The sequence below is a fragment of the Rhinichthys klamathensis genome, unplaced genomic scaffold, assembly GCF_029890125.1.
Source record: "Rhinichthys klamathensis goyatoka isolate OS25496 unplaced genomic scaffold, OSU_Roscu_1.1 h1tg000099l_1, whole genome shotgun sequence".
Lineage (NCBI taxonomy): Eukaryota > Metazoa > Chordata > Actinopteri > Cypriniformes > Leuciscidae > Rhinichthys > Rhinichthys klamathensis.
Genome location: NW_026606638.1, coordinates 1825403 through 1842020, shown reverse-complemented (window position 1 = coordinate 1842020; position 16618 = coordinate 1825403). Strand labels below are relative to the sequence as shown.

General features: G+C 37.3%; 2 protein-coding genes across 4 annotated transcripts in view; both read right to left on the bottom strand.

Annotated features, from left to right (window-relative positions):
* pisd (phosphatidylserine decarboxylase) overlaps positions 1-425 on the bottom strand; it is a 41263-nt gene extending 40838 nt beyond the window's left edge. Inside the window, exon 1 of the mRNA XM_056252946.1 lies at positions 283-425. Within this exon, the coding sequence (XP_056108921.1) occupies positions 283-392 (110 nt within the window). The 5' untranslated portion in view covers positions 393-425. The remainder of the gene's footprint in view (positions 1-282) is intronic.
* Positions 426-2393: 1968 nt separating this feature from the next.
* On the bottom strand, positions 2394-15851 carry wu:fi75a02 (uncharacterized). Of its 3 annotated transcripts, none has more exons than XM_056252940.1 (9): positions 15585-15849; positions 13054-13350; positions 11814-12098; positions 9681-11463; positions 9464-9520; positions 7260-7473; positions 6187-6320; positions 3490-3561; positions 2394-3405 (listed from the first exon to the last, which is right to left on the bottom strand). In XM_056252940.1, exons 2-9 carry the CDS (start codon positions 13337-13339, stop codon positions 3135-3137), a joined length of 3102 nt encoding a protein of 1033 aa, XP_056108915.1. In that variant the 5' UTR covers positions 13340-13350; positions 15585-15849; the 3' UTR covers positions 2394-3134. The 3 variants fall into 3 exon arrangements, with proteins under 3 accessions (XP_056108915.1, XP_056108916.1, XP_056108917.1); XM_056252941.1 differs by having other exon boundaries at positions 9681-11460; positions 15585-15848; XM_056252942.1 differs by lacking the exon at positions 9464-9520 and having other exon boundaries at positions 15585-15851.
* Between the last annotated feature and the right edge of the window lie 767 nt (positions 15852-16618).

The window sequence follows — 16618 nt, the reverse complement described above, 5'->3', positions numbered from 1 at the left end:
CCAACTAATTAAACTTTATAGAAAGGTTATTCTAAGGCAAGAAAAACATGTCCCTGCTCTTGCGTTAATGCTGCTCTGCTGAAGTTGGCACAACCTTGTGTAACTTGGCTCTGAGGTCAGCTGGGTCTCAAGATCTGTCACTTTAAAAGTCTCGACGGGTTTGCCAAACAGCGACTTTTTGGGGTAACGTTAATGAAACCAGCACGTGTCTGTATTTACCGAATAAGGTATGGTGTAATTGACATTCTCTCACAAACACTCAAAATAACATAATACACTTACCCGCTCTTTCTCGCGCCTACCAGGTGGGCAACAAACACTCTCCGTACGAGCGCTGCCATGACAGAGATGGTCTTATTATTGGGAGATACGATGGTCCGTGGCTCTACCATTGGAGAATGCGTAACGGCCAACGTGGATCACGTGTGCCTTGATTACCAATCACATTAGAGGCTTGGCCTTGTGCGACAGTCAGTCACTCTTTGCGGATCCCATAGAAATGAATGAGAAGTGCCGTAAACTGAATTCTACCTGTCGCGCAATTGTCCGTGATTTCTCTTAAATATCAGCATTTTTTTCGGTGTAAACTATACACATAGATCAATCCAAAACGAATGTTTAAGAGCAAACATGTTGAAGATTAGCCGATAGCCCGTCGATTCGTTAAACGGTAAGCCGTTTTCCCATAAAAGCAGTTTATTCAGCGTAGGGAAGCCTCTCCTCCATAGACATCCATTCGAAAAAAACGGTTCCTGGTTTTCTTTCCTGCGTACCACTGCGTTAGCAAGCTTATTGCTAACCTTGGCGGTTTGCCTTAAAGTGGCTTTGGCCATGATGCTTGTATGCAGTTACAATTTATACTGTGTTCTCGTCCTTCACGAGACGCACTGACGCCATCTACAGGAATGGAGCGTTAGTTACCACAACCCTTGACAAACTGTACTTTACAAATACGAAAAATTAATAAAATAAATATTCGATTTAAAATAAAGTACAAAACAATAGTATGGTCATACTACCAGTTACAAAAATAAATAAATCCAGAAATATATATTTCTAGACATCAGCATGGATGATCAGAAAAATAATATATATGTATAAAATATATTTTGTTTAAGTTAAAATAAATTATATTTCTTTAGATTTTTTTCATCATCAAAAAGAAAGATAAATAAGAAAGTCTTAGTTAACACTATTTTATTCATAAAATATATATAAAATCACACTGATTGACAGCACTCAAGCAATACTTAGTGTTGGTCTGTTGGTGGGCTCAAAGAGAAGCACAACAGTAACAGTATATGTAACACAGGAAGTGTGGTATGGAAATAAAATATCAATACAAATAAAAAATATTTCCATCTTGAAAAAAAAAATTCGAACAGCCGGTTCCACTGCATAATAAATTGAGCAAAACACACATCAGCCCTATTATTATTTTTAATTGGGCCAGTAAGTAAAATACTAAAATTTCAAAGACATAGGTTGATTTAGAAATGTGGTTACATCACAAACTGGCACAGAGATGCTCGTCAGGCAAAGGCGCAGATTCTTTGGGGGTGAAGTGCAGATAAGGTCCAAAGCTACATTACAATAGATTGCAAAAGCTTTTCATAAAAAATATATATAAAATTAAATTAAAATCACTACAAATATGACAACAACACACCACACCAAAACAAAGTATGTTGCCTTGCTTTCATCCTCAAAAAATAAGAATAAAGTTGTGGCAGTATATCGCACAATGGAATGATAAAACTAAAAATCGGTCCAATCTAGCCAAATCACCACTTTATTAGCTGCATATAACATCCAGTAAATCTCAGGTCAGAAAAATGAAAGATGGGTTTCACCAAATTCTTCACTAATGTCAACCTGATATTAAGTCTGCAAATAAGAAGCATATATTCACGACAAACAAGTATTACATTTCACAACTAGGCTCCGTTTTGGATAAGTGTAATCCAAAAGTTTGTGATTAATAAAAGCGTTTTCACAGTTAACATTAGAGCAATGGGGGTTTTGTCACAAACCAAAGGCTTGTCTACCCTGTTTTTGAGGTGACAGCATGTTCTCTTGGCCATAATATATGGGATAAGTGAAAAAGGGACTCAAATGTTCTCAAAAATGAAATTTCTATGACTATTTCCTCGCCCTCATGTCGTTCCAAACCTGCATGACTTTCTTCTGTTGGGAACACAAAATGTTGAAGAATGCTGCTAATAGCTGTTAACATTTACATTCATTTTATGGCCCAAAAACCCCCAACTCATTTTATCTTCGATTGGCGTTTCGAAGAAAGAATTCAGTTGAACAGGTTTGGGATAACGTCGTGAAGGGTGAGTAAATGTCAGAATTTTCAGTTTTCCTCAGAGAGTCCTTTCAAACCAACGTCAAACAGGCGGTAAAGTTTATTTAAACGGTCTAGCAGCTAAAGGCGTGAAGGCCGAGGGAAAGCCATGTCTTATTCATGACAGCCCAGCAAGAACACCAAATGCAGAAACACTAAGTTTAATATTTCTATGGTGAAATACATTAAAACATCTCACAAGATTATAGTTATCACAGCACTGTGCCTAGTAAATAGTTTGTAGTCTTGATTTTTGGCAGCAAATCCCTCAGAATTTCATCTGGACGGAGCAAGCGGTCCAAAAAAAAAAATTTAATATAATCAAATCTAAGCTGCCACTTTCATGGGTCATAAGTAGTCTAAGCAGGTGAGCACCTCCTTGTTTCTGAGACCATGAAGGGCATAAACCAAAGGATCATTCCCACACTCATTTTTTTGCAAGAAAATGACAGTAAGGAACATGTTGGTTAGCCACAAGTCGCAAATGCAAGAGAAACACAACTAAGTTGCAGCAGTCACATTGTGAGGAAACAGAAAGTGCTGAAGTGAAGGTTTACTATAATGTGCTTGTATTCACACACACACACACACAATATATTTTGGGTCAGTGCACTTAATACCGTTGAAGTCGCAAATGTAAATGCTACAAGAAAATTCCTATCTATTGCTAATCGTTCCGTGTACAACACTGTGTGAGGCTCCAATTCTTTCCATGCCCTGGCAATAATATTAAAACCAACATTATTTGGTAACTTATTGGGAATAGATTTGTGAAAATCTGAATTTAAACCTCCAGGCCTTGGCGAGAAAAATAGTCTTCCAGTTCTGTGAGTCTCTCGATTAGCATTATGTCAAGATCAGCGTCATCCTGTCTACCCCTACGTGCCCTTCCTCGCGGCCCCTTCGCACGCAGCGGACCCAGGTTAGTTTTAGCCTTGCGTTTCCGAGGCAGCGTGAAATCGGGGAAGTCTAGAACTCGCTTTCGTTTCTGATGACCAATGCAGATCAGAGAGCCGTTCTTCTCTTTCGGTTCTTCAAATATCGTCTCCAGACTTCTGTGTAAATGAATAGAACAATCAGAAATCGATTTCCAGAAAAACACAAGAGTAAAAATAAATAGAACAATTGCGAGAACAAACCTGTTGGGTAATGGAGACTTGTAATTCTTATTGGTATAAATCTCCTCCAAACTGAATTCCTTTTTCTTCAGCCTTATGGGACACAAACACAGCAATCAGCTGGACATTGAAACACATATTTATGATATATAATCAATGTTTTATTAACACTTTGAATTAGTGTAATACTCGAGCCCGGTCTTAAGTCTCGGTCTCGACCGCATTTGAACTCGGTCTTGTCTCTATCTCAGACTAAGTTGTTAGTGATTTCATTTGATACAGTGTCTTATTAATCTAATTGTATTTATGTATTAAATATAAGACATTTCTTAGATAATGTAGATCTTTTAGATGAATTTGAAGAGTGCTGGTCTGGTCTTGGTATTGACTCAGTCTCTCCCTTGGTCTTGTCTGGTCTCAACACACAGTGGTCTTGGTCTCTCAACCCATCAAAGTTTTGGTCTTGTCTTGAGCTATGTCCAAAATCACCCCCTATACCCTAAAACAAGGCGCTATTTGAGGGGACGCTCATTTGTAGTGGTATCCAAAACCATAGTGGACGTTATCGAGTCCCACAATGCACCGCAATAACGAGTGTATAATCGATGTACCCTTAACGGCTAGAAAATACCCATAATGCACTGTGAGAGTCGCACCGCACGCCGAATTAATACCCGAATCTGGCCAGACGATGGTTCTCCCAGCGTAATCACCCATCCATCATTTTCCAAACCGCTGGGCCAATGTGGCTACAGCCTCATACAAGTACAAATTCTTTTTTAATTAATTATTAAATTGTTTAATTAAGGTTTATACATAGTTTCCATTCAAGAGTAATACTTTCAATACTGCTGGAGCTGCCAGTTTGCCAAGTTTCAAATAATTATTAAACAGCAAGCACAAACTATGCGGCGCACTCAGTGTCTGAATTTGCTCACTCGTTTTCATTCACTCCCTCAAGTGAACTATATTAGTGGACTAATGTAGGGAATAGTGAATGAGGGTTTAGGAAGCGATTTCACAGCCTTAGTCTTAACACAAAATGGTCTTGGTCTTGTGATGGTCTCAATTTAGGTGGTCTTCTTGACTACTATACTACTATAAATATCACAATGATATTTTAGCACTTTTAATCTGGCCATCAAGGCTACATTCACACGGTCAGTTTTTGGGATTGACAACCAAATTTACTTACAGCTGTGAGTCTCGAAATGTCCCATTCAAACAGTAACATCTGGTCTGAATGAACATGCAATGGGAGTCAAGCCCGTATTCTCTTACCAGTAACAATAGTGACAGTGACCAAAGTAATATCAAAGATGGTGACATCCATAAAACTGAAAAAAAGCCTGATCACTTTTGATACAACAATAGTCCAATCGATCTGCGAATTCAGTCAAATCTTCATTAACCGACAACAGCTTTTATATCGGTGTGAAAATCTGAGATTTTGACACGAAAACTGCACCAGAGAACAGTGACTGGATATAAAACCTTAATATGACAGTGACACACCATCGCTGTAAGTTACAAAAACCACACACGAAAACCAGCAACACATAGAAGACACGCAATTGTGCAGCACTGCTCTCTCAGATTGTATGACATGATGACAGACAACTAGTTGTCCAGTCCAATTCCAAGAATGCAGTTGTGAGTCCTGAAAATGTTCGGTTATAGAATGTGGTTGTCACTCTTGTAAATAACTGAACTGTGTGTGTGAACGAAACCATATTAAGGACTGACAAAGTTTCATAAAGACCAATTTTGCATTTGCTCCTTGTGTTGTGACGCAAATATGAAAGCACAAAAAAAAAAGAGATTTAGGTAGCAACACTGCTGATAAAAAACCCAGACAATTTATGGGCAAATTTAGATTTGCTCTGAAAGTTAGTCTGGCGAAGAGCTCATTCAAGCCCATTTCCAATCCGTCGAAATCGAGGCACCAATCAGAAACGTTGGGGCGGGCTTTACACGATGACGACAGCGCTGGGATTTTGAAGCAGATTTTGTAGCCTACATTACAAAGATGGATGCCGCCTTCGAACATCACTCGTTCGAATCAGCTATCGCGTCTGTTTTAAGCGATTTGAACGTTTCCTTTTAGTTAAAAACCGAGCAAAGAACAACACTCGGAGATGTTTCTCCGCCGCTCTGCACACGTCATCTCTTTCATCGCTCTGGTTTTAGGTCTATCCGCGACGTCCGTTGGTGACGCCCCTCTGGAAATGATTTGTCTATGACACTTTGCCAGACCATAACTCAGTTACAACTGAGAATGGTCTGGTTTTAACCAGGCTAGAAAGTTGGATTAATTTTCAAGATTTCAGATTCGTTTGTCATCGCACAAAAATGTTCATTGAAGTCTGTGTTTAAAATTGTATATGCCTTAATGTTTTAGTAAAAATAGAAGTACGCACATATTGCTACATTAGTACTGTAATCACATTATTATTATTTAACAGGCTTTACTTATTTTTTTACTGCATTTGACTTCTTGCATGCTTATTTTGCAAAGGCTGCTTGGTCGAAATGAGTTCCTCTGAATAAAATACTAATACATTTTTTTTTTTTAAAACACTTATTTCAATAATACACCGATTAAGAGATATGAAGAAAATAGTCAAAATGCTGATAAATATTTACATATGATGATGTGGAATCTAAATGGAACTGTCCAATATTATAAAGACTAAACAAGTTGAATCTTTGGCTCACCTCTTTGGTTTGGGGAGTCCCATTGGAGTAAGGTTGTTATCTGGTTTGGGAACCGTCTTACGAATACGAATTTGGGAGACCCTTTTGGAACGTTGACTTGCTTGAGCTTCAGCATTAGTATCGTAGAGTCCCACCTACAAGAGAGATGAATGTCAAGCCTTGAGGAAACAAAACCTAACTCTTTCACTTCAGCAATGTCTGTATCCAAAAATACACTCACGGGCCTCACATAAAGTACACTCAACTTTATTAGGAACACCTGTTCAACTGCTCGTTAACGCAAATATCTAATCAGCCAATCATATGGCAGCAACTCAATGCATTTAGGCATGTAGACATGGTCAAGACGATCTTCTTAAGTTCAAACTGAGCATCGAATTGAGAAGAAAGGTGATTTAAATGACTTTGAACGAGGCATGGTTGTTGGTGCCAGTATTTGATTATTTCAGAAACTGCAGATCTAGTTTCGCATCATGAATGTGCAGCTGACAAATCTGCGATATGCTATCATGTCAATAGACCCTTTTCACATTTCCGGGTTTCTCAGAAGCGGAAGTCTTTTATGGGTAAACTTTTATAGTGGTGAATGAGAGACTACATTAAATATATTTTTCCTGTTCCCATTTGATCAAATAGCAAAAGAAAAACTCCACAATAGTGTTTTCACAAATTTCAAAAGAGGGGAAAAAATAGAGAGAGATTAATAACGGCAGTCAGAAGAGAGAAATGTGTCAATTTGACCGTCATTACCAATAGGGAAAGGTAATAAAATACAAAATATAGAAAAAAAATGAAAATATAAAAAAACTTTGCAGAATTTACGATGCTGATGACCGTTAAACGCGTCATTAGTCTGTGAAAAGGGTCCATATGGACCAAAACCTCTGAGGAATGTTTCCAGCACTTTGTTGAATCTATGCCACGGAGAATTTAGGCAGTTCTGAAGGCAAAAGGGGGTTAAACCTGGTACAAGCAAGGTGTACCTAATAAAGTGGCCGATGAGTGTATTTGCCAACTTGCATTTTTACTTTTCGAAATAATTTGTTCAAATTATAGAAGAGATAATATAATACCTGTTTGATTTCTCTAGATGCTCCCCGACTATGCAAACCAGGGTATTTGACATTTGCACTGACAATAGCAAAACTAGGCACAGATTCAGTAGCGGATCCATCCAATCGCACAGACTTGGGGCTGATGTTGTGCCATGAGGGGTGATCCAGACTTCTTTCTGGTGTGAGACGAATTTTTGACAGATGACACACTGATGAAGATGAGATGGCCTTCCTACACACAGTGAAAGAAGCAAGCATTTCAGAGAATACCAGGTGATTGCTAATATAACATCAGTCAACATCTACATAAAATGATCAGCTTAGCTGTGGTTTGTAAAATTGGTCTGGCTTCATGCTTCAAATATGATCATAGAATGAACTATTTTGTCGATATAATTTTTTTTTACTATGCAGATTGCTTTATAGACACAATAGTTGAGGTGAAGTGAGTAATTTCTGCTACTAGCAGCACAGAACCAAATAGAAAAACGTAACTAGATTTTCACATTTTCCAAAGAAAACGTGAGTGCTGTGCTATGCATCTGCTGTGTCCTAACCAGATGTGACAAAACATCGCAACATGATAAAAGCCATATTTTCCGTGTGAGTTTGTGTCCTAACCAGCCATGACAGCGACAAGAGGAGACAGGGGATTCCATTTTTGGAATCATTTCTATTTCTGCGACATTGCGACTGACATCTCAGGTATCGACTGTGTTCTGGTATCAAGAATTGTTTAATTAGAGTTTAAATATAATTTTGCTTGACTTTAACAGCCATAAAAGATAATTAATTATTTACCTCAGATCTCAAAAATACCTTCGGAAACAAGAACGTTCAATCTGAACTCTGCATTTCATGTAGGGATGCACAATATATCGGCAGCCATATCGTTATCAGCCCGATATATATTAAAGCCAATAAATAATGGATTATTTTCTTCAGCTGAGACACTTCAGATGTGCGCTGTTCCCTATGATGGTTTTAAATTGTTTGAAATATGATTGAAATCACTACAAAAAAGAAAATACAGTTAAGTGCAACATGTGCAGCGCAAGTTTGTCATATAGGCTACATAAAATTATAATGAGAACATTATAATTGTGTGCTTGGGACATGGTGAGACTTTTGTTTTTGCAATCAGGCTCTCAAATTATATAAAATTTAGATTTATCTGCCAATTTATCGGTTATATCGGCTTTAAAATGTAAATAATAATCAGTATCAGCCAAATTTTTCATATGGTATATCCCTAATTTCATCATGACAAAGATTGTAACAGTAATTGAGTATGTATTTAGAATAGTGAAATTATTTTATTATTAATTTGATTATCTAGTTCTGTTCTCTATTTTGTTGGGAGTGTGAAACAGCAGTGTGCTTGCAGAGAGAGAGAAAGAGAGTGCTACCAAATGCTCTTCTGATTGACTGTGATTTGTGATTCATTTTGTCACATCTTGTTGATAAGTCTTGTCTGTCGTGGACTTACAAATTGTTTGTTGGCTCAAATCTTTTCGCATTGCATCTGGTTAGGACACGGTGTTCTGGCTTGGATGCCAGGGTGTTGCTATGCAATTGCTAGGATGTTGTGGGTGGTTGCTTACAAGCCAAACCAAAAAGATCCCAGCCTCAAATTTCTATTTCTTTGTCTGAACATTTGGCCTGGTCTGAACTCCTATGTTTTTTTTTTTTTCCCTACCCGTTTCAAGGGTTGCTGGGTGAAAATTGTGCATTCAATCATTTAGAAAAGTAGCAGGATAGATCAAACACACCTAGCTGCACAACCTTGTCATTCATGTCTGTAGCAAAAATGCACCAAAGTTTGTAGAAGTAGATTTGGTGCAACTTTACCCACTCACAAGGTGCATGGAATGAATCACAAGGTGCATGGAATGAATCACAAGGTGCATGGAATGAATCAACAGAGCAACAATGAAGAGGGAATCAGTGTCATCCCTGTTCACGGGTACATTTCAAACACAGGAAGCCCACAGATAACATAAAATGAGTTTGAATGAAACAAGACAGAAACATAATAAAGATGCCGGGCCACTGTAGACTTCTACAGGTTTGGAAAACTTTTCTGCTATTCGTGTTGCTAGTTGTGCTGAAATTATTCACTTCACCTTTAACCTGAACCATAACTGGTAAGCAAAGACTGATTAAAAGATTTCAATGATTAGGTCAGCTAAATGGCAAGAGATGCAGGGGGATATGCCCACCGTGCTGAAGCTCTTTTCCTGCTGGGTGTAGCTTCTTGACTGGATCGTCGTGTATAGCTATCAACAAAAAAAATGTAGATCAAAACGGGTAGAATTGTAAGTGCAAGCAGCATGCAGGTCAAAACTGACAATCATTTCTGATTAATATGTAAATCAAACTTCTTTGCCATCAAAACATGCAAAAAAAACCCTTTTAACTTCAATAGTTTTAACTTACTGGTGATCGTTGTCTACGCCTGGTGGGGCTGTGAAGTCAACCAGAGCTCGAAGAGGATGAAACTTGCACCGCCCCAAAATCCGACTCACAACCACATGGATACTAGGACGTGACATCTGCATAAGAGGAAAGTTGAGCCTTCTGTGTCGAAACCACAGTCTGAAGGATGTTGGAGAAGATAAAGCCAGGATGGTACTAACACCTGCCCCAGAGAAATTCCCCTTGCTTAAAGTAGACAAAGGTGGAGTAGTAGGCCGAAAAAGTTGAGATAAGTCAGGACAACATGCAGAGTCTTTATCCAGGTTGATCGGTAAAGCATTTGAAGGACAAGCTGATGTACTAGTCAACCAAGGAGAGACAGGAGGCATCGAGTCCTCAAGTATCGGCTGCCAATTGTTGGATATCTCTCCTACCTGCTCGAGAGAGGACAAAGAACGGGTTTCTCCAACTCTAAGAGAGGTAAATCCAGGAAGGTCATGTTTCTTTCCACCACAGAGTTTGAGCTTGGATCCAGTTCTGCTGTAACCAGTCCATCTGTCCAAGTCGTTTGAGGAACAGCTGCTGGATGCCAAGCGGTGGGCAGTGTTCGAGAGCTGATCCAACAGTTTGTTAGTGTCACTGTCTACTAATGGTTTGGAGGACCCATTTTTTGGGCCCGGGAGATGGGAACTGGAGTGTGCTTGATGAAATGTCAAAAGCGAACTTGGTGACTTTTGGTCACCTACATCTTTTACCAATTGGTTTGGTAAAGCAAGTTTACAGTATGGCAGGATTGATGACCCTTGAAAAGAGATATTTAAAGGGCTATCCTTTGAGTATGATAACTGACAATCAATGCTTTGTTCTTTACTACTTATATTTGTGCTCTCTACAGAATCTCCAGCATTTGTCCTTGTCAGTCCATCTACATCCCTTGACATTGGGATGTGATCCAAGACTGAAGTACTAGTACTCAATGAGGTAGTGGTAGAGTGAAAAACACCATTCATTTCAATCTTGTGCAAGATTTCATTCTCTTTCTTGTTAGAAGTCTGAAAGAGAACTGAACAGCCCTTGGGTTTATCAGGGTTGGGTAGTGCTCCAAGCGGCTTACTGGAGAAAGGGAAGGTAATCTGACTAAAGGACTGCTGCTGACTATTTTCACTCTCGTCATTACTGGAATTTGTCAATGTCGCTGGTTTCCCAGGGGGCTTTGGATTTATTTCTTTTGCAAACGAAAAAAGAAGATCTGTATTTGTGTATGACTTTGCGCCACTAGGAGCTGAAGATTTGAAAAACTGAACGGAAGGCACCCGGGGGTGTTCAGGAACATGTAAACGCTGATTTTTCAAGATGTCTTCTTCCTTCTGACCAGATTTATTATTCCCCACACTATCAGAGGACAGGGCTTCCCGTTTACAAGAAAGTCCTCGGCTGTCATTGTCATCTGAGCAGCTGAGCACAGAATCGACCAATACGCTTAAGGCGACTCTGTCTTTCTCAGCTTCCAGCTCCATTTCCAGGTCTTCAAAATCTGAAACGGGTGAGTAGTTACCCTGCAAACAATTGTCAGTTTGTGCAGAAGAGCACATTTTTAGGTTTCCACATGGCGAACTGGAGCCACTGCAATTCCCACCTAGACCCTGACAGCTTAGGTCCTCAGGCTTATGAGCGAGAGTTGACATTGCCCATGAACACACAGGGTCCTTTTTTGATTCAGGTGATCTATAAAGAGACTGTGGCCCAGAAGAAGAGACATTTGGGATGATTCCTTTGTTGTCTTTTGGCACTTCTGCGTCTACTCCTGCAAACACACAATAATTTAAGTCAAATCAAGATGTTAATAATGATGCACTCAGTGGCAGATCAATTTTTGCCCAATAAAATGCTCTCCAGTACGAGAACCTTACCCCGCCTGACCATGACCAGAAATAGCAAATCATGGCCTGAGGATGTAACAAACTAAATGCTATTGGCCATTTAAAAAGGTACAAACCCTTTAATATGGCCCATCCCAATTTCTTGTTACAACAGAAAATATGTCAACACAGGAACAAAAACATTCCAGTATTTCTTGGGTTATGTTACGTATGAAGAAAACAAAATGATAGCCAAATTAAGCATATCAATATGCAAACATAAATAAACATTTACCAAAACTGTAATCTGATGAAATTGTATTTGGACAGCAAAAGGACAAGTCTCTTCCCAGCTGGCCAACTTTACTGTGCAGCTGAGCTAAACTGCATGTATGTGCACTGCTTTGTGAACACAACTGGTCCATCCTCCTCTCCACTGCCTCGAGACGTTGGGTCAGAGATCCGAAGGTATCAGTCAGCAGACGTTTCATCTCAGTTTGATGGGACACAAGAATTCGTTCCAGAACTCCAAGCTGCTCTCCTGATGGTCCTGCTGGTCGTGGATCCCTGAACTTGTCCTCTGCAAAAGAGATGTTGATCAAAAGCAGTGCTTCGTAAAAGCAATGTCTTCACTCATAGAAGATACCAAAACATTTAGTGATTCCTTTGGAACCAATCTTTCACATTACATATCTGCAATGTTCCGACTAAGACAAATGTGTGCACACTTCTGAAGTTACTCCTGTACAGCACCAAAAACCCCCCCAGAAAAACAGGGGACAAAATCAAAGTTAGCTAGAGATTTCATGAAAAAAAATCTAAATGACTGGACGGCAAACTATGAAGACTTGTTATGCTGTTTTATATTGTATTCTTATTTGTGTTATATTCTGGCATTATATTATTGTAAGTATTTCTATTAGTCTAAGTGATAGATTTTGTTATAACAGGATTAATATAACAAAAAATAACTAATCTTGACAAAAGTTACTTAAAAACAAAGTGTAGCCTCAAATCCTACTATTCAATAACTATAATTCTGGCATATTACCTAAATATTTGCTTTATGCACTAAAATTCAAAAGGTTGGTTTAAGTACAATTTTTTAAAAGAAATGAATACTTTGATTCAGAACAAATGCATTAAATTGATAAAAAGTGTCTATAAAGACATTTACAATGTTGCACTTCATCATTGAATGCATCAGTTTCCATAGAAATATTAAGCAGCACAATGGTTTTCAAAAATCAAAATCAGCATATTAGAATGATTTCTAAAGGATCATGTGACACTGAAGACTTAAGTTACTATTAAGTTAATATTTCACAATTACCCTTTTTACTGTATTATTAATCAAATAAACCCAGCCTAAGTGAACATAAGAGACTGTTTAAACTTTATAGAATTTAAAAACAAAAATGACACAGTGTTTCTGCTCAGGTAGCAAAGGGGTCTTCTGTAGAAATAGAATTTGCTCAGTAAAATCTAAACTTAGAAGGAACATTGCAGATTTGACCACATATATTCCACATTACCTTGCTGAGTACACATGTGCATGCAAATCGCACTAGGACTGACTCCAAAGTTACTACTTTTCGGATCAAACGACATTTGTCTCAAAGCTCCTTCATTCATTCCTTTCTCAAAGTCTGAGGGCTGTGGTCTGTCTCCAGATTCAGTCTCCTCCCTGCTGGTTTCTCTGCATCCTTTGGCCAGCTGCTCCTGATACAGCGAAGACTGAGGAGCACGATGGCACGGGCCAGCCGCAGACGCAGGCACCTGCTCTGCCCCTTTCTGCTCAGCCAGAAGATTGGACAACATCTTTCAAGGAACTGATGGGATGAGATGAGGTAACAGATTAAGTCATTAGACATTAAATTAATTAAATATGGTAGAATTAGTATTACTATTGTGTCCATTCTTTGGTCTAACAATCCCACCATATTTACAGTACCAGTCAAAAGTTTGGAAACATTACTATTTTTAATGTTTTTGAAAGAAGTATCTTATGCTCATCGGGGCTGCATTTTTTTGATCATGTAATTGAATATGTATTATATATATATATATATATGTGCATTTTCTTATATACGTAGTAATTAGATTAAGGTAGTAAAATGCACGAGGATTGCATGTGGAGTCCCATAATTCTCTGCTACATTGATGGAACAAAGAACTATCAACCCTTATCTGTGTATGTATGTGTATGACCTTGTATACGTGACTTGACAAAAAGTAATGTGTGACTCTGTATGGCTGAGACAAAAGGCTTTTTACACATTAGTAGTTGGATGCAACAATGTGTTAGTTATGGGACATGTTGTTCATGATGACATAGAGGGAGTCAACTATAAAGAAGAAAGGATGCCCTCCATTCTCTGTCACACTCTGCAGCCATTCTGTATGACTGTATGACTGCTGGCCTTTTCTTGCAAGAAAATAAATAACCTTTAAAGACAATTGATCATGTTTGTCTCTTATTCAGTGATGTAAAATTGTTTCCCACCACAATCAAAAAGGATTTTTTTTTTTTACAATTTAAAATAATGGTTTTCTATTTTAATATACTTTACATTTTATTTCTGTGATGGTAAAGCTCAATTTCCGTCAGCCATTACTCCAGTCTTCAGTGTCCCATGATCCTTCAGAAATCATTCTAATATGCTGATTTGATACTCAATAACTGTTATTATCAATGTTGTAAACAGTTGTACTGCTTATTTTTGTATTTAATTTTTTCTGCAATACTTTTTTTTAGGATTCATTGATGAATACAGTGTTAAAAAGAACAGCATTTATTCAAAAATATCAATCTTTTCTAACAATATAAATCTTTACTATCCCTTTTTATCAATATCAACATCCTTGCTTAATAAGAGTATTAATTTCTTCCAAATAAAAAAAAATCTGATTTTTGAATGGTAGTGTATATTGTTACAAAAGATTTCTATTTTAAATAAATGCTGTTCTTTTTACTCATTAAAGAACCCTGAAAAAAGTATCACAGGTTTTAAAAATATAATAAGCAGCACAACCGTTTCCAACATTGATTATAAATCATCATATTCGACTGATTTCTAAAGGATAATGGGACACTGAAGACTGTACTCCATGATGCTGAAAATTGAGCTTTGCATCACAGAAATAAATTATATTTTAAAGTATTTTAAAATAGAAAACCATTATTTTAAATAGTATTAATATTTCACAAAATTATTAAAAAAAATCTATATTTTTGATCAAATCAATGCAGGCTTGATGAGCATACGAGATTTCTTTTAAAAAACAAAACATTAAAAAATTTCCAAAATGTAATGTTTCCAAACTTTTGACCGATACTATACATACCGTGGTATTTACAGATGTCTCCTAAAAGTCTCAAACAGTAATACTATGGCACTGAATAATAATCATATTTATATACCATGATGTTTACATGATACATAAGATGGTAATACTACCATACATGGTACCACATACCACTACCAAATAATGCCAACAATATACATGGCACTAACATGTTTTACATTCTTTTAGTGAAACTTTCTAAAATGGCTAAAATATTATCTTATATCGAGTTATTTTATTTTGTAAGCATGCCTCTTTCATGATATATTCAGTGGTCAATAAATACAGGAACCTATCAGACGCCCCTTTCAGCTGTTTTACTGTAGTAATAGCAATTTCTTCGTCCGAAACTCCGAATAACCGCACATTCATTAACACTAAACTGTCTATACGTGGATATACATTTCACATCATACACATATCTGGGGTGTTATTAAACCACCAGCTGAAATAATTGTGTGCGGAATAATTAAATGAAACTGAGCAGGTTTTACCCAAAATATCATCACATTAATTAAACACGTTACTAGATCGACTTTTGCACATAATTCATGAGAATTTTTTCATAATTACACCCAAACTAGTTTTCATTTATTTGTAGGTGCTATGCATAATGACGTCAATGAACAGGCTACTCATGCATATCAGGCTTTTAAAGGCCCCCGAAACGAATACGAATGAATCAAGAGCAAGTCAGACATGTTTAACAAAGCAGTACCTGTATTGCGTCCCTCCTCACAAAAGTCAGTCCTCGCTAAATCACGTCTCCGGCGGCGAGAGTGTGTTGTTATATCACTAATACTCGCCGATTCATCTCCATGATGCACAGGTCGGATGTGATCTCTTTAAACCAGTAAAAGTCATTTCCGGCGACACTCCAGACTGATGAGCGGATTACCAGTGCAAACTGGCTACTCACTAAACTAGCTTATTATTAAAGTCAATTGAATTGAATTATGTCATACATTCAACGCAGAGAGCTAAAAAATAAAATAATAAAAAATACAAAATACCTAATCGTCAGAATATTTGCTATTGACAAACAGTGACGACTTCCGTCATTCGTGCAGCTGTAAAGCGTGTTGCCATTGGCTATTGCATGGACTTAGGCTCATATCAATTGGACAATTTTAATGGCAACACTTTCATTATTATTATTTTTTTAATTTCCAGAATTATACATGAAATAATTACAGAAGATACAAACGTTTCACATATAATGTTCTAAATGATTCCAAAGCATCATAAAATGTGAGGAACATTAAAGGTAATTCTGATTCATATCAAAGATATAAAGAACATTCGATTCACATATTAAGAAAAAAGAAAGAAAATAAAACATACAATAACATAACGGAATGGCAACACTTTCATTGTTATTTGAAAAGTAGTCAGAATAACTATTATTTCCTTTTATTAAAAAAATGAATAAAAACTTCACAATTTAATTTGATTAATTAATTCCTGAAAGAAGCTTAATTAAAAAGGACAGAGAATGAAAATCACAGGTTATTTGTTATATGTTTATGTTAATCAGTTAACGTTTTTATAGCCATGGCGCCCTTATATGGTCCTTAGCGGTTAGATAACGCAATATAATGATGATAAGCTAATTAGAAACTTTAGCTCGCTGATTCATTCTTTAGTAGTAGATTATGTGACAGAGTGAGTAAAGATTTTCCTCAAAGGTTCTCATAGTCCACAAGTGGAAATTTGCCTTTGGCTTCACTATACACCACACACAAGGACACC

What these genes read in the sequence shown, in the direction of transcription:
- wu:fi75a02 (XM_056252940.1), bottom strand. Translation starts at nt 13,339, where the DNA reads ATGTTGTCCAATCTTCTGGCTGAGCAGAAAGGGGCAGAGCAGGTGCCT. An exon ending in TTCATCAGATTACAGTTTTG is followed by an intron (nt 11,464 to 11,813) that starts GTAAATGTTTAT and finishes GTGTGTTTGCAG; the next exon opens with GAGTAGACGCAGAAGTGCCA. An exon ending in AGGAAAAGAGCTTCAGCACG is followed by an intron (nt 7,474 to 9,463) that starts GTGGGCATATCC and finishes CACTGTGTGTAG; the next exon opens with GAAGGCCATCTCATCTTCAT.